At 41.5% G+C, this 18,075-nt stretch overlaps 1 protein-coding gene across 1 annotated transcript in view; it reads right to left on the bottom strand.

Moving 5' to 3' along the window:
* Window positions 1–2,484: 2,484 nt before the first annotated feature.
* Window positions 2,485–18,075, bottom strand: part of CFAP97 (cilia and flagella associated protein 97) — a 26,354-nt gene continuing 10,763 nt past the window's right edge. Inside the window, exons 4-7 of the mRNA XM_018561298.1 lie at window positions 11,689–11,954; window positions 5,935–6,091; window positions 5,110–5,115; window positions 2,485–2,696 (exon numbers count right to left, since the gene is read on the bottom strand). Of these exons, the coding sequence (XP_018416800.1) occupies window positions 2,587–2,696; window positions 5,110–5,115; window positions 5,935–6,091; window positions 11,689–11,954 (539 nt within the window). The 3' untranslated portion in view covers window positions 2,485–2,586. The remainder of the gene's footprint in view (window positions 2,697–5,109; window positions 5,116–5,934; window positions 6,092–11,688; window positions 11,955–18,075) is intronic.

The following is an 18,075-nucleotide window of genomic DNA, read 5'->3' as shown; positions in this document are numbered from 1 at the left end:
AAATGGTCACAACTAGGTCTTATTTTCGGGGTAGGTCTTATATTTTAGCAATTCCCAAAAATAGTACTAGGTCTTATTTTTGGGGTAGGTCTTATTTTCGGGGAAACAGGGTAGTTACATTGTTCCCAGTTCTTGCTGAGGAATGCAGAACATCAGCCCCCCTGTTAAGTAGAAGAGGAGCAGGGAAGGTGTTCTGACTCCTGCCCTAGACTGACAACACTGCTTCTTCATAGATACAGTATAGTGAGTTGACATTTTGGACATAGGTGAGGAAGTGTGTCTACTGGCAGGATCACCAGGTAGAAGTCATCTAAGGACTGGTAAGCTGCAAAATATGACCTTTTTGCCCTTGGGTTTAGAAACATTTGTGAGGAGTTTACATTACTTGTGAGAAATAATCCAGTACTACACACTGCTAATTTAAAGGAATTCACTTTAACAAGAGATATCAAATCATCTGTAAAGAATAAAGATAATACAAAACAAAAACAATTTTACAAACTGAGCATCATCATGGAATCATTTTTTTTTTTACATCAAGGGAAATAAATATTGAAGTTTGGCATTCGTCTTTTTACAGAAAAAAAAAAAGAAAATGAATAAAACTGTAACACGCGCTGTAATACCTGTAATAAGTGCATTCTGGAAGGACAACTTTTTAATAATCAAAATATAGTTACATGTTTACAATACAAAATAAATAAGCCTCAAACCACATCACATACTGGTTAAGACAAGGAATGTCACAGTAGCAGCAAGGAATGTTAAAGCTCATCTCCAGCTAAAATGTTTAATTTGGTTTTGGATAGAGGGAAGGGTTAGAGCCTCTGTCAGCTTTTATTTCTCTATCCCTAATGGGAAGTGAGCTTTCCCCTCACTTCCTCTTAGTACAAGAAAGAAAGAAAGACATTTCTTCAACAGGGTCACAGACAAAAAAACAACCAAAAACCACATTCTAACTGAGTGCAGAAACGTAGAACTTCTGGCAAAGTTTTCATTGCTGTCTCGGTGATCACCAAATAGCCAATTTCTGCAACAGTCATCATATGGTAGGAAGTGAGAGGAAATCTCCCCAATCAGGTCCAAGACAGCCATAAAAACCTGTCAAATGTTTAATTCTTCCCCCTCGATCCAAAACTGAAAAAATGGCTGCAGCAAGGCTAAAAAAGGATTGCCAGAATTTGAAAATGCTTGTTCAATCCCCTCCAGGGGACCCAGTGCACATCACACTTTGCCCCATTCAATCTGTGCAGTAGTCTGAGTAGCGTGGTCAGAAAGCTGATGCGCTCGCCCCCCACACCTTTCCCTGACGGCTAATGATCATGCTGCTAAGGGGAGAAGAATACTTAATCAGTTCTTACTGATGGCGCAGGAGAAGGGCAAGACAGACAATGCACACAGAGTCCACACAACTCCTGCCTCCTTGTAAGCTGCAAGATGAAACATCTGCAGCTCAGCCAGGTATTGCAGTCCTGTGCCTCATCTGCCATCTTCTTTTGTATTAAAGACTGAGCCCACACCCACCTGCTAGTCACCAGCTACTTAAGTGAAAGAGTGGAGTAGTAACTGTTGGCTTGAGTTCTTGAATGAGGATATGCTGCAGAGGAATGCTGTTATTAACAAAATTAAAAAGCCCAAAACATAAGCCACCAGCTACAATTCTAGTGTCTTTCTGCCAAATACCCAGCAGGTGTCTGGCCTCAGTTATCCAACAGAAACTAGATTAGTAGTTGGCTTGTTGTGTTTGTGGGCTTCTGTTTTTTTGAATGAGGACACTCTTCTCCAGCCGCTGTCATTCACAACACAACTCATCAGCTTCTACTGTCATCTCTCTCACTGAATAGCAGGCGACTGGGTCTAACGTGAGTCTTTTCTGTCAGTTCTTTTATAGTTCAATCTTTTCTATATGGCAATATTACATAAAGGGCTGAAAAATGAAGAGGCAGCTTCATTGCTGGATGTTACTCCATAGGAACGTCCATATACTGAGCTTCAGCCTGGGGTAGATGTAGAGACAGCATTGACAAATAAAAATAACATTTTATTTAAAAAATCACTGCACAGATTTAATGAGACCTAATGTGATATGCACTGGGTTCCTCAGGGAATTTAACAAGCATTTCAACTTATGGAGTGCTTTTTCTTTAAACCAACTCTGTTACCAGAAAGAAAGATACCACAGGGGAAAAAAAAAAAAAAAGGCACTCTGCAAAAGAAGAGGTAACACCTACCAGTCTGGCAGGCAGTGACCCCGATCTTCACTACCCACAGAATCTTCAGTATCCAACATACTTCTAGCATGTCTCACGGCACGCTGTGGTTTCACACGCTGGCTGCCAAATCACTACAACTTTGCAGGGATGCAGTAATGATGTAGTGGCTGGTGCCTGAAACTGCAGCATTCATTCAACACACCCAGAAGTGTGTTGGATGCTGAAAATGCTTTGGTTAGTAAATATAACGCTTTTTCAGGTTGCCTTTTTGTTTTGAATTGTAACAACAGTGTTACTTTCGAATTACACCAGTTTACAAGAGGAGCTTATAAGAATGCTGGAAATTTGTGGGGACACCGGCTCCTAAGAGGCGTTACATCCATGCTGTTCGTGCATTGCAGGATTTAGACGGCCGGAGTAAAGCGCCACTACTGCCCATGCGACCAGTTCGACTGCTGGCACTCGACACCCTTGAGAGGCCACCTAAAATGGAGGTAAATACAAAATATGAAGATACTTTAGCACAGACTATTGGTATGCAGGATTCATCATAGGCACACATGTATTATTCCTGTTCCAGTAACAACTATAACATTTAGGATTCTCTTTCTTGGTTAGTGACTATGGTTCGCAGGACATATGAAAAGGGTGAAACGCCCTAGCAAGTATTGCCGACTAGCATGAAATGTGCTGGCAAATGATTGCATCTCCCTGTCCATGTGCATCTTTCCCCTTGTTGCTAGTTTTAAATTGATCCGAGTGGTTTATAGTGAAGAAAGAATCCATCTGCACTCAGTTTCACGCTGAATCAGTTTATTTGAAAGTTCGTCAGTGACACCGAGTCCTGCCTAAGGTCCGACTCAGTGTCACAAACTTTCATTAAACTGATTCACCATGGATCAAAGTGCAGACAGGTTTTTTTCTTTACTATATACCTGTTTGGTTGGACCAAGGACACTCCTGCCAGCGAGCACCCCGCTGTCTTCCCCTGCTAAAGCCATGGAGGAGCTGTGCATTAATGATCCTTGGCCGCCCATGATCCTGTAAGCCAGTTCACCGCTTTTGCTTCCTTGGACCACTTTTAGTAGGTCCCGACCACTGCAGACAAGGAACATCCCACAAGAGCTGCAGTTTTGGAGTTGCTCTGACCCAGTCTTCCTGCCATCACAATTTGACCCTTGTCATAGTCACATAGTCGCTTGCCCATTTCTTCTGCTTCCAACAGATTAACAAAATATTCACTTGCTGTCTCATATATCCCACCCACTTCACTTCACCTTTCAGTGGCCATAATGTTATGACTGATCAGTGTATATGTATTATAATTGGGAGTTAGGATCATTTACAGTTATGGAACATATTTTGATGGGATGCCTTGGTGCGGCAATGGGACATCACATGTATTTACATATGTATTGAGAAACCTCTGTTTTAATAGACAGAATTAAAACCATTTTTTCAGGTAGACTTTTTTGCTCGCTAGCCAGTGTGCTGGGGAACTTTTATATTGCATTTGTGTATCACCCTGCTCCTGCACCTTTCTGCTAGTTTTAAATAGATTTGAGCAGTCCAAAGCCATTGTTGCTTTAGCTATAAATCCTGAAAGAAGTTCTAACCTTTCTCTACTCTTTTTTTTTTTAAAATATAAATATACTAAAAATGGGCTGAAAATCTCGGCTTATACTCGAGTATATACGGTACTTTAAAAAGATGTTATCAGCATACACCTGCCTGAAAAGCCTTTGACACAAGTTGTCTGATTCCAGCTTAGAGACTGCACCCTTTTACAGGACAGATAAAGCGCATCTCTAGTTAAAACTTTTCCCTTTTTGGATAAAGCAGGGGAAGGATAAAACCCAGTGCCATCTTTTATCACTGATGGCATGCTCTCCCTTTGAGCAGGACCACTGGTCATGTAACCGCCCATCTGACATTATTTCACTGCTCTCTGCTGTTGGAGGTTATAGGTTCCCGTGCTCATTCCCTCCCACTTTTCCTGCATTAACCGATTGTCAGTCTCCAAGTGTGTCCTGTCTGCTCACGAATGCATGGCTTCATGTAAACGCTGGCCCACAATCCCACTCACCACTGTTTGTAATGCCCCAAAGCATCATGGGACTTGTAGTCTATAGATACAGCTGAAGAGGAAGAGGAAAAGGATAGGACATCAGACCCCTCCTTCCAGCAGCGCTTATACCTACACTGCTATATGGATGTTGCCACAGCACAATAGATTGATTTCACAGGAGGTGTGTAACTTAGAAGAAAAAAAAAAAAGCTCCTTTTTTGTGGTCACGATAAGGGAAGTTTAGGAGAAATTTTAAGAGAATCCTAGAGTTCAGCTTTAAGTTAACTTTCACACCCCCATGCTTGTTGTCTAAACTGCAATGATAAAAGGAGCACAGCTTTGACATGCCGTCATGTTTAGGCACAAGCACATTGACTTGTAGAATCTTTATGCAGACACAGTCACTAACTGAAGTAGGATATACACTGGTAGATTTTCGAACGAACGTCTGTACAAAAAAAAATCTTGTCGCAATGTTCAATAATGCCTTCAGAGATTTGACGATTGAGGTTCGAAATTTTGTATGATTTTCATTTGATTCAACATTCAATTTTGGAACGAATGGAGTTTCCGAAACAAAAAGCAAACACATTCACCGTTAGAATTTCGTTCGATAGAAAAAAATTCTGAACATGCCCCTCCAAATTTATATCATAATTGATCATCGATTTGACCCCATCCACTTTTAGAAAGTTGAATATACGTTCCGAAATCGATTGTGATCGAAATTCAGTGTATACCCTACTTAACTGGTCAAGGAGGGAAACCGAATTATTGGATCTGCCTCCCTCCCTCTGTCCCTGAAACAAAAACAAAAACGGATGGTACTTGAAGCTGCACAAAAGTATTTCTCTTCTCATTTTATAATATAAAACTTTATATGAGGATTCGGGATTCTGATAAAATTAGCTTTTGTCAGCAGGGTGAAAAATCATGCTGACTTCAGGAAACTTTCCCCACTAAGGCTTGAATGACAGTCAAAAATGGAGGAGGGTTTAGCTGGAGATGGTTGCATGTCATTATGAAGCCAGTTTAGAAATGCACACTTGACATATTTCTATTTTCACATTGTTTAGTCAACTCAGTGTGGTTAAATTACGTTTTGTCAGAAACTAGAGAACACCAAGACGTACAAGTAAACATACATTAAAGACTAGTCAACTCCAAAAGTAAGAACAAGACCTCCCAGCTACTATAGTTCTGTACAAAACAAGTGTATGAACGTTCAAACACACGTATATACAAAAAGCAACCAAAGCGAAGGCAAGACTTCCCAGCCAACAATTTATTAGTGGTAATAAAATGAAAATCACAGAGCATGTGAACGATAGGTGATGAAAAGGAGCCCACACACAGCCATAGTAAACTGAACCCAAGTGACATGGCCTTTGTTCAGTTTGACCTCACACTGTAGAAACTGGTTAATTGCGCATTAGTGGCTGTGAAGCTGTGGCGTGCACCCTGCTCTAATCACCACATTCCGACATATTCTAATCTAAAAACTAAAACCCAATTGGTTGCCAAGGAAACCGCCTCCATCTTTTTCTCCTTTCTGCATATTTACACCAGTGACCCCTAATGAGAAAGACTAATGGTACACCAGTAACCAATACATAGTAAAATTGTCAATGAATCTCTAGTCTAAATGCTTACCTGATGAGGTGCCCAGCCGGCTTATAGAGGCCTTTCCAGGCCTTGGTGAGGAGGCCGCTGAGCTCAAATATCCTGCTTGGCGCTGATAGTCCATGAATTGTTCAGAGCGGGTCATACCAACCGTTGGCTTCACTGACTCTAATCTCTTTAACAAAGCCTGCAAGACAATCATGTGTTACTGATGCATTAGTCCAGGAAAACCAAGAATATACACGTATTTGTCTGCGGAATTTTCACTGCATTATGGCCACTAGATGGAGCTGAGGAGCATAGGTAATTCTTTTAGCTGTATATTTATATCACTAGAAACCAATTATTACCAAATAATCACAGCACAGTTGTACAATCAATTTACGTTTTCTACATGTAGGGCATTTTTTGATCAGTTAGCTGGCTGGAGATCCCCAGCTGGTAGCAGGATGACCCATATTTTTCAGTTTGTCTGGCAAATATGCCAGCAGGTTATATTATCCTTTGGGCACATACATAATGAAGACGCAAGATTTCACATGATGTTGTCAAAAGCAGCTTTCATAGGGGATGGGCGAATCATCAGTTGATGGGCCAATCAACAACAATGAATCAGACTAATATTGTTTTTGTATGAAATAGCCATCTATGCGATGGCAATACGGTATAAAGAAAAACCCTTATAAAAGAATCTATCTATATCTCTTTAACTGCTTCCCGTATAAAAACGGCCAGAGGGGTGGTTGTTTCGAAACGTCCGTGTGCCCGCACAAGCGGAAAACTGTCCCTATCTGAAACAGCTGGCTGTGGCTGTTTTACATACAAGCGGTCTGTTGGCTGGTGGCACCATCACTTACTGTTAACTCTAAATTGATGAGAGGCAAAGTCTTTCAAAGTGGTAAGTGGTAAAAGTGAGCAATTTTGGGTATCGTAGTTTTTTGCCATTTCATGTGTGCAGGCAATTTTAAGCTTGGACATGTTTGGTATCCATTTAGCCGACATGACCCCATATTTGTATTTTACCTAAGAACTGGGTATTATATTGTGGTTATGTGTACTAAAATTAATTTTAGTACATTTTTTTTTGTAAGTATTAATTTGGATAACATTTGAGCAAAAATTGTGTGACTAAAAATTGCAAATAGCATTGTGCACTGAAACGAAAATTTCAAAACCGAAAAAAAAAAAAAAAAACACGTCAGGCTAAATCCGAAAATGTTTTTTCTTCTAACTTTTTCAAAATGTTTTAAATATTTTATTTTGAATGTACTTTTAGGGGCTTCAGGGAAATATTAGGGGTCTAAAACAGACCCCTGATACTTCCCTTTTAAAATAGAAAAAAAAAGAGATGGAGGACAGCCCCCATTATAAATGAACAGGAATCCTCTATACCGAGTGTTCCTTTTCATTCATAACTTGTGGAGATAGTATTTTTTACTATGTCCACAATCATGAATGAACATTTATAATTGGGGACACAGTAAAAACATACTCTGTCCTCAATTATTTACAAACACTCAGCGATCATTGATCGCTGAGTCTTTGTGCTTGCTCCCCATCCTGACATGCCGTCAAAGGAGGCTGGGCGGAGCGGTAGGAGAGCTCCGTCTCCTGTGACAATGGCTGTCTCCACCCACACCGCCGATCTCCTGATCTGTGATAGGAGGCTGAGCGGTGTGGGGAGGAGAGACGCCGGCCGCTCACAGTGCTCTCCTCCAGCAGCGCTCGGCCTCCTGTGATAGTTTCTCTCCTCCCCGCTGGGACACAGAGCAGGAGAGAAATCCCTGATGCACCGCTATTTCGGCCAAAAAAATTGCACTTTCTGCATTTTTCAAAAGTGCCATTTTCAGCGGATATATTTCGATGGCCGATATATCGCTGCATCCCTATTTTTAATTTTACAGGCCCTCTGCTTTCAGAAAATGTATAATTGTTTGGGGGTTTTAAGCCGTTTTGTAGCTGAAAAATTCAGATTTCATCATTAACAAATGAATGCAAATTAAAAAAAGGCTTGCATGAGAAGTGGTTAGTGTCAAATTCAAACCGTTTCTAGAATTTTGGCCATGTTGAAATCTCAATTCTTCTTGCTTTCCTGGTGGGTATTGACCCTACACGTTAATGCTTCCACATAGCAAAGGCCTGCAGTATAACAATGAATAAGTCTTTGAGCTGGTTAATCTGGGTCATATAGCAGTGAGCGCCACTCGCACGCACTTGTTACATCACTAAGCTTGAGGTCTTTGACAGCTGGAGCACCGAGTAGATGACTGCTACACCTGTTCCAGATTATTTATACTACCAATGTCCTTCTCCAAATGTCACTTTCACAGAGCTGTGCTCCCTTTCACATGTGTTTGTATGTCCTTTCAGTACAATAACCAGCATAACCCAGCAGATGTACCCCACAAAATATCAGAATAAAATGGACATTTTAATGTTATAGTTAACAGGAAGGGATGGTGGAAGAAGTCTAACTTTTATAGTTGACTGGATGCTAACGCCTCACATTTATCAAGCCATTCCCATTCCATTTAAAGATGATCCAGTCAACAATTAAAAGATTTATAGTATTTGTATGCAGTTTGATTTGTTTAATTGTCACGGCGACCCCCCTCAGGTAACGGCAGAGTATCAGTACACATAACATAGCTACGGTACGTTTTTTTAAATAATCAGATAGTTCTTATTTAAAAATAAATAAAGCTTTTCCATCTTTATATCGACTGTTTTTAAAAGCTGAACTCTATGTATGTATAGAATAAAATATGAATATGTTTAAAATATTAATAAACAATGTAATCAGTTATATAGAGAGTAAAACTTTTTTACATTGAACCAGCACATGAGTCCAAATCTTCAGTTATACCCTGAATAGCTGCACTGCTGGGGCTGAGCTTTTTTGGTTGTGCACAGTGCTGTCAGTCAACAGTTTGAACATGCTTACAGGAGGAGAAAGAAGAGTGATGACCTCATCAGAGCGCTGCTGCTCCATCATTACCCACCCACAGGCTGGAGAAGGTCCTGAACAGGTTGTATTGATTATCTGCAGTAGTCTGCACAAAGCTACAGAATCTGGATGCACTGACTGGTAGCAGTGCATACATGACTAAAAACAACTATAATTCAGTTTAAAGCAAATATGTACTTTGCTTTTGCAAGGCAAAGCGACTGGTTTGCTTTATTGCCTACCTCCCCAGCAGCATAAACTTCCCTTGCCTTTGCTTCTCCATGTCTCCATTTATGTGTTGGCAGCGAAGAAAATACCCAGGTACGAAGTGCATGCAAACCACTATGTTACAGAGTTGGTGCCTATGACAAGCTCAGCACTGTCACATTGGAGCAGAGAGATTGTCCTGGTCTCTGCATACGCTCCAACTGGAGAGTGACAACTCACACAGGGCTGTTTTTTTCTCAATTACCAGTAGCCAAACAGAGCAGTGGTGGAGGGAAGGAAAAGCAAAAATGAGCTGCTGGGAAGAGGGCAATAAAGTAGACCTGTTGTATTGCATGGGCAAAGCACAGGTTCAGCGCTGGCAGATCGGAGCGGGGTGAGGGGAATCCAGCCCGTCCCCCTGTCACAGCAGAGACCCGTGACAGGATCGAGAGGTGAGCGAACGCCGGTATGTGTTCGCTCACCTCCCGATCTACTGAGCCGACCTGTGACAGTCTCATTGTCACAGGTCGGCTAGAACTATGAGGTGAGTGGAAATCACTCATCTCATAGTTCTCCTTTAACAATTGGAGGTGCAGTCACATTTTACAGATGGTTATCTAAGATGAAAGTAAACATAAAAGAAACCATGGTGCAAAATCATAGCAGCCGATAGTTTATTAAAACAAAAGATCTGAAATTGATGGCCCTTCAATCCGTTTCTGCACTTTATCATGCCAAAATGCAAGTGGAGAAGAGTTCATTGTGTTGGTATTGACAAACATAGAAAATTCACAGTATTTACAAACGTTTAAATATTACTGCCACACACGTCATAACAAGAATCAGGAGAATATAATCTATAATAAGAACAGATTTCTATTGTTGCGTTTTCTGTTCATTTTCACGCTTGGCCATTAACAACCATGAATTATGTGTTTTATTAAAACTGGAGAGACAAGCAGCAGGCTTCAGCAACCCACAGAAATGAACAGATGAAATCTAATGTTTCTGTGCTGTAGGTTCTCTTTTCAAATGCATGCAAACCAGTCAAATGGCTGAACACAGTGAAGCCAGATGACATTGTGGAAAGCTGAAACAATGGCCGGTGTGTTACGCTGCTGCCCTCTACTGTTCACCAAGGTAAATAAATAGAATAAACCAAAACAAAAATTCTCATGAGGGAAAAGCATCTCAAAAAGAGGCTACAGACTCCTAAAAGCTTGTGATTTATAAATACTTGTACTATTAGTTATTAATGCCTTCATGATCACAATATGTCTTTTTAAGCCCATGCTGTTAGAATGTTAAAGCAGAACTAAAACTCTGCTAAACTCACCTCCCCTCAAGCAAAGCAACCTCTGAGAGTACCCTCACCGGTGCGGACATCCTTATGCCTAATGCCTATATTCATCCACCGCTCTGTCACTCCTGCTATTGCATTTAAACCACATACATAATCAACCTTTATAAGTGGGGTGCCTCTCTGTGACCCCCAGTCAGAGTAACTCACCAGATAGCTATGACCTTATAATGAACAATGTCTAATGCACTTTCAGGAAAATAGAAACAAGGAAATCGCTATGGCATAAAACTAAAAGGTATCGGCTGAAATTCGGCCAGTGTGTGGGGCTGTCGGCTCCCTCTCAGCCGGCATTCCTCGATCAGCTGATCAAAAGGAGCTGGCTGGAAAATGTTCGTACAATCAGAGCCGACAGCCAATGAGCTGCCAGCTCTGATCAGCTATTCTGACAGGTGATGGAGGAATCGCATCAATTTTTTCCATTCAGCCCGCGGGTTGAACAAAATAAATTGGATAGGTGTATGGCCAGCTTTAAATAGACTTTTCTGGTGTTATAACAGCACCAAACTACTGCACTCAGTCCTCCTCTCTCCTGTTGTCTCCGAGTAGGAGAGTACTTCCATACATGACGACGTCCCTGACCCTGCAAAACTTGTCTCCTCACTTCTGGACTTCCTAAAGAGAACCTCAGACCAATACTGAGAAAGTACAGGTGATGAAACGCATTGGACGGGTCATGAGGATTCCGGATTAACCAAGTCTATTTAGAAGGTCTGTAGCTCATTCTCTGCATAGGGTTGAAGAAATGGGAAGTACTTGCATACTCTTAGATCACAGCTCTACTGTATACATACAGTCCTAACACAATGGTACATAGGCAAGCTCATTCTACATACATGTATCAAGGATCTTTTTCAGGTTATACAAATTAAGGAATAGGTAACTAACAAATTCTGACCAAAAGTAAACCTATTATGGATAGCGACTCCATCAGGAAAATGTTGCCTGCCATTTTTGATATCCGTTGGAAAAATGGTAGTTCCTTGGCTGTTATGTCACATACTGGCTTCAATACATTCTACATCACTTACCTGCGATAAGTATGAAAATCATGAAAGTCAGGAAACTTGAAGTGCCTTATCTGTATGCGTCAAAAATGAAATCATGAAGATTGGAATGATAGCAAGGCAACTAGCATTTACAGTAGAGGAATTCAGCAATGGCAAGCTTTACGTTTCTCATGACAGGTTTCCTTTAATTTTTTGCAGAAGAAAGAGGAAGGCAGTTCACAAAACCCATTTGTATAAATGCACCAGTTTTGTTCCCTTACCAGATTTTCCCTTTCAATACGTTGTTGCTCCCTTTGTCTATTCAGAGCGCTATGGTAGAGGCGGGATGGGGTGCCGTTTGGTTTCTTGGGGGTCAGACTCTTGCTTTTAGACTTTGAAGCTTGCCTGGACAGCTCTTTCAGCAACCTTTGGTTTTCTCGGTCTATATGCCTGACTTCATCATTTTTGAAAGAGTAGTTCTTCTGTCTGATGGATGGTTGCTCCACTGATAGGCTCTTCTGCTCCTTCTTATCAAGGTTCATAAATGCTGCATGAAAAAAAATACATACATATTTAGATCACTGGGCAGAATGCCCATCACTGAACAAAACTACAAAAATTGCCATTTTACTTCTCTAACCATAAGTAGATATAAAGTGACCCCGTCACTAAAATGAAGGGATATAGCAGCTATATATACACTTGCAACAGGTCTCATTCACCACGGCTATGGCTGATTGCTGCATGTTCTGTATTAGGCAAAGCTGCAGAACATTCTGGTAAGGATTGAGAATGCCCGTCACTAACTCCTCACAACCATTCCAACTAGCCAAGGAAGTACAGAAGGGCCAAAAAGGAATGTGGGAGGGAGGAGGGAAAGAGTGGAAAAGCTCCAATGTTACCCTGAAGTGGTAAAGATGTCTTATTCAGAATTGCTGGCATTTGGCCATAGCAGAGAAGAATGAGAGCTGAAGTTCAACGTTAGATGCTTGTACTTTACACCTGATGACAGATCTGTTTAGTAAAGAGTCAGAGTCACTTTAAGTGGAAGTTTAGACAAAATCTGAAAAACTATGAAGCCTGCCATTAATGACTTTCTTTTGCTCACTGCTTTCCCCATCTCTGGCCACTGATCTGGAACAAGTATGCCTTAAATGAAGTCAGAACTCTTGATCTCTATACTTGCTCTCAGTTTCTCACAATACAACTATTGGAACAGCATGACAGTCAGGCAAGTAGCATTTTTACCGGAAGAGGTCAGAAATTGAAGCTTTAGTACAGCTTTCCTCTAAAGTCCCGGCATAAACCCTCTTACATCATCAGCATCATAATAGGAATACATACTAATGTTTTTGATAATACAATCAAAGCTTACTTGAAAAAAAAAAAAAATCCCTTTTATGTAGCAAGTGTTGCTTTCTGTCTTCCCATCACTTTCACAAACTTCCTGCATTCCCAGTGTGCTTTGCGCCCCTGCTGCTTGATGTGACACATCTCAAGTTCTCAAAACTGCATATCCCATCATGCATTGCTTCCAACAAACAATGATAATGTCACATTGTTTAGAGGTTATGGTTCAGAAGGCAGGTCTGTGAGATTTGTGACACAAGGAAGTGCATATTCACAGGGCTATGTGAAATTGTGTCGCTGCATTGATGAAGTACATCCTATGGGCATCTTTAATAAGTTTACAAACCTTAAGTGACCAGGAAGAAACTGTTCCATCATAATTGGAGTAGGTCATGTTGTTGGGTCTGGGAGATAATTATTTACATAAGAACCTTAAACTATTTCACAAAGAGGGTCAGCATGACAGCTAGAGAAACTTGTACCAGTGACAATGGTCTAAAAGGAAATTTTCACCACTTTTCCCTCACTTCCTGTGGTCTTTACAGGACAGGATGTAAAGGGAAATCTGCCCAAAGGAATGCAGATAGCACAAAAACTGAAAGGTGTTTTAACTGTGCCCCGAATACACTACTCAACTTTTCATGAGAGTGCGATAGGGATGAAACCTTTTTTAGGTTATTACTACTTTGTGCTCATTTCTTTTCCTGGTAACCACGCTGGGAATGTTGTTCTACCCAGCAAGGTCACAGGCAGGCAAGAAAAATCTGCCAGTTCAATATTATGTATTGGAACAAACACTGATGTCACATATGCCACATTCATTACCATCCTGACCCATCTCAGCAGGGCATCCGTCTATGGAACCCTGCTGAGACACAACAGAGACATCCGTGTAAAAGAAGTCCACCACTCCGTGATCTAGATGAAGAAGTCAATGAGCAGACGATACTGCAGATCATAGCTCATCATTTACAGGGTTTGTTTATGGAACGGAGAAGCCCGTGTAAAAGAGGTCCACCACTGTGTGGTCTAGATGAAGAAGTCAATGAGCAGACCATACTGCAGATCATAGCTCATCATTTACAGGGTTTTTTTATGGAACAGAGACGCCTGTGTAAAAGAGGTCCACCGCTGCGCAATCTAGATGAAGTCAATGAGCAGACCATACTGTAGCTCAGTTTTTTTTCTCCAGTTAGCCGAGCAAAAAATAAAAAGAAGCCAGCCAGTAGCTGACATATTGTCATCGCCAGCATGGCCTGCCAGCTGATAGCTGAAAAAACACTGCCTACGTAGATCTGCTCTTATGGGCATCAGAATGCGAGTGTGTCTATGACAACAAGCAAATGGTTCCATTGGAATAATTACATATATGACTCACTTGTTTAATGCTGAGGAAATAAGAAACAGAATGTGCAAGCATCAGAAACATACATAAAATAGACTACAATGCTCAGAAAAGGCATGCCCTGTAAACAGCAAAAAGCAGAGGATTTATAGAAAAGAAAATAAAACAAAAAAAACAAATTATTTATTTATCATAATATTGATTTTCAACCAATCCGCTGATGTTTTATGCCTTACAAGTTAGCCATCACTTTACGTCAGGGGTCTCAAAGTACCGGCCCGCGAGCCGGCACTATGTGGCCCGCAGCCAGTTGACAAGTCGGGCACACGGTCACAGACCGCGTGCCCGACTTGCGGGAGCAGCTACACAATCTGCATCTCTGTCGGATGCAGACCGCAGAGCAGCTCCTGTCAGATCCGGCCGGAGCTCTGTCAGTTCCGAGCTTTTGAGTCCCCTATATTTCAGGTGCTATTAGGGATTCCTGTGTCACAAACTTGCGTTTTCCGGCAGCAGAAATCCCTAATCTGGCATTTACATTCAGCAACTGTCACCCATTCAAGTTAATGATCGTGTGACAGTCGCTGCATGTACACGCCTCCATACCACATGTAAATCGTATGCGACCCCTGCTTTACGCTAATCAAATATTTTGTTTTAGGCATGTCCCGACACCCCTTTTTTAAGGCCAAGTACTTCCCCTCATGTACTTGCCGATACCAATTACCGATTTTTCTTAAAGGGACAGGTGACATTTTTAAAAAACCAATAGACTAATGATTTTAGGCCAATTTGTTTATGATTATGAAGAACTTTAATTTAAGACTGTTTTAGAACAATAAAACATTTTACCTATTCATGTTTTCAAGTGCGATCGTGTGGGACCACCCAGGCGGTATTGCGGTGGGAAACCGTGCAATCTGCCTGGCGCAAATGGAGTGCCATTAGAAAATAATGGCACTGCCAGCGCAATCGGCGGTGGCGTGCGATTCCATGACCGCCCAGCCATGTGCTCGGTTTTGTGCACGATGACCGGGCAGTCACGGATTGCACACCACCGCCGATCGCACTGGCAGTGCCATTATTTTCTAATGTCACCCCAATCGTGCGGTTTCCAGCCGCAATACCCTGCCCGTGCGGTTGCACACGATCGTGGTTGAAAACACTGTACGTTTATTCTAATGCAGATGGGGGCAGCGGGGCTGGTTTTCATTTTTTTACAATTTTTATTTACTTTGTAAACATGTTTAACTTATTTTATTATTTTTACTTTGTCTTTTTATTTATTATTATTTAGTTACATTTTTAATCAGTTGTTTGTTTTTTACTTTTATTATTTTTTACTTTTCCTAACAATTTTTTTCACTTAAATTTTATTGCTATCACACATGGGCTAACAAACCCTTGTGTGATAGCATTTGGAGGTGACAGGTACTCGTTATTGGTCCTGTCACCTCCAACACAGGAGTTCTAGCACAGCACTGTGCTAGAACTCCTGTGACAAGAACGAGCCGGGGACAGAGGCTGAGGGAGGTGACAGAGCCTGTCGCAGCTCCATGTGTCCAGCTCCGTCACCGCTCCACGCCCCCTGCCCTGTCACTGCTCCATGTCCCTATATGTCCCGGGCGTCGGGCAATACGAAATTATGTACGGGGGCATTTTCACAAGTACTTGTGAAAATGCCCTGTATTGGGCCAGATACCGAGGCTAGCATCTGTATCGGGACATCCCTATTTTGTTTCATTAAGACCTTCAAATAAATAATATACAATTCCGAAAAACAGACAAACATTATGGATGTAGCTTAAAGTGACTTTGCGGTACAAAATCTGCTGATTCGTAGCAACAAATTATACCCCATGAGGTGGTATTCTTTTCAAAGTATCTAAAATAACTAAAGATGCCCCTCAGGAAAAAGGTAGGTGTAAGGGACAACTACAAGGTAGGGATAAGCTTTAACAAGGTAGGCCGAGGCTACAGACAACAGGGCAGACATAAGCTATAACAAAAGTTATTACAGGTCTCAGTAGAATGTCATTGCTGCCACATAAAGGGATTTCACTTTTAACCTTCACTGTATTAGTTCTAGAAAGCAGATTACATGACTAAGCTGTTAACAGGGTGTAGGACGTTTAATGGCCCAATGACTATGTGGCACTACTGGCTTGCAGTTGCTCTGTAACATGACAACCTATATATTACAGAGTGATGATGAGTGTATAACCTACAACAACTAGCTTTCATTAATACGACTACCCTTAACTACTCACAGTTGACTTCTAGTCTGTTGCTGTGCAGTGTGGGCACATCACAGCTTAGTATGGGGTTAGCAAAGAAAACTAAAATATAAATATTGAAATTGTATTTTCTATTCCAATATAGGGTCGGACCACACACAAACTGATATTTTAGTCATAGGTGGAATATGATGGGCTGAGTCAATCCCTGGCTTCTCATACATTGGCGTTAACCAAGCTCACCGGAGTTCACAGAACTGTGACTAAAACACCCCTCCCGGCCCAATCAGCTGCGGCAAGAGCATTCCCCACCCCACAGCCACACCTCACAAAAGAGGGACGGGGAGTGCCCCTGCCGCAACCGATTGGAGTGGAAGGAGGAGTGTCAGTCACAACAGTGATAACTCCATGACCAATTCCAGTTTATAATTGTGCCTATCTGAGAACTTTGTGTGTTCGAAAATTTTATATTAATAATAAAACAAGTTATAAAATGCATCAGGAAAAGTGGCCCCCTCATAAAAGTCACAACAGGTATGCAAATAAAATCTTGACCCATGCAGTGGGGCTACTCCTGCACTGCAAGGGTTAAATGCTCGTTTTGTCCGGGGAGCTAAAAAAAAAACAAAGATATACTCACCAGAACCACAATCCCAGCTGGTTCTTACAGCACTCCCTTCAGCCTGTCTCCTCCTGCTTCAACGATGGAATGTCCCTCGGCATCCTCACGTTCTATACACCATATAGGACATGTTGCCTCAGGACATTAGGCCGCTAGAGCTGAAGGTGAGACAGGCAGCAGGGAAAGCTCTAACAGCCAGCTCGGATCATATTATTATTCCTAACTATGTGGACTTTGTATCAAACAATTGGCATGGATGCAATACTATTTTCACCTTTTTGTCATCCTTTCCCCATCTCAGTGTTGCTGATCACCTTCAGCCACTTCCTGTCTACATGCACATTCATGTTCTGTACAGCTTCCTGATCACGACAAATGGTGACCATGACTGCGCAATGGGTGTCCGCGTGGCCTTTTATAGTCTCCAGCAGGAGAGCACGTGACAGGGTGCCAACGCAAGAACACAACTGAAAGACAGCTGTCCCAGCAAAGCAGGAAGTCCCTGAATAAGGCATTTTTATGGCAAGATGATGACCAAGGATTATTTTAATAAAAAGCTGCAGATTTAAAAAGATTGAAAACTTTAGAAATTACATGTTAAAGCTTATATGAGATTTTAGTGATTGGGTTTCGCGCCTCTTAAGGCCTCATTCACACACAACGCAAGAGCAAAATTGTATATTGCGTCTATGCGCGTATATACGAGCGTCTATGCATGCACTATTTGCATTCCCAGAATGCATCATTCCTAATAGAAATTTTAATGAACTGTATGCACATACGCTTGTATACACAAGTAATCATGCGTATGCGTGTAAAATCCGCAGAAATCCGCTGCCCGGACGCATCTCTGTTACATTCTGTTTTTGCGCTACGCAAATATACGGCTCCATGCGCGGCTATGTGTATGGAGCCATTTATTTGCATATGGTACAATACGCGCGTATATGCGCGGTAGTGTGAATAAGCCTTAAGGTGGACAACCCCTTTACCAAAAGCTAAAATTGTCACTCTATACAACTTTGATCTTTAGGTTGAAATGACTCATTGAGCATCTGCTACAATACAGTTACTGCTGGATTACCTCCGTTAGGTACAGCAAAGACTTGTTCAATGC

This window comes from Nanorana parkeri, unplaced genomic scaffold, assembly GCF_000935625.1.
Source record: "Nanorana parkeri isolate BGI_ZX_2015 unplaced genomic scaffold, ASM93562v1 scaffold513, whole genome shotgun sequence".
Taxonomy (NCBI): Eukaryota; Metazoa; Chordata; class Amphibia; order Anura; family Dicroglossidae; genus Nanorana; species Nanorana parkeri.
This window is presented reverse-complemented; position numbering and strand designations above follow the sequence as displayed.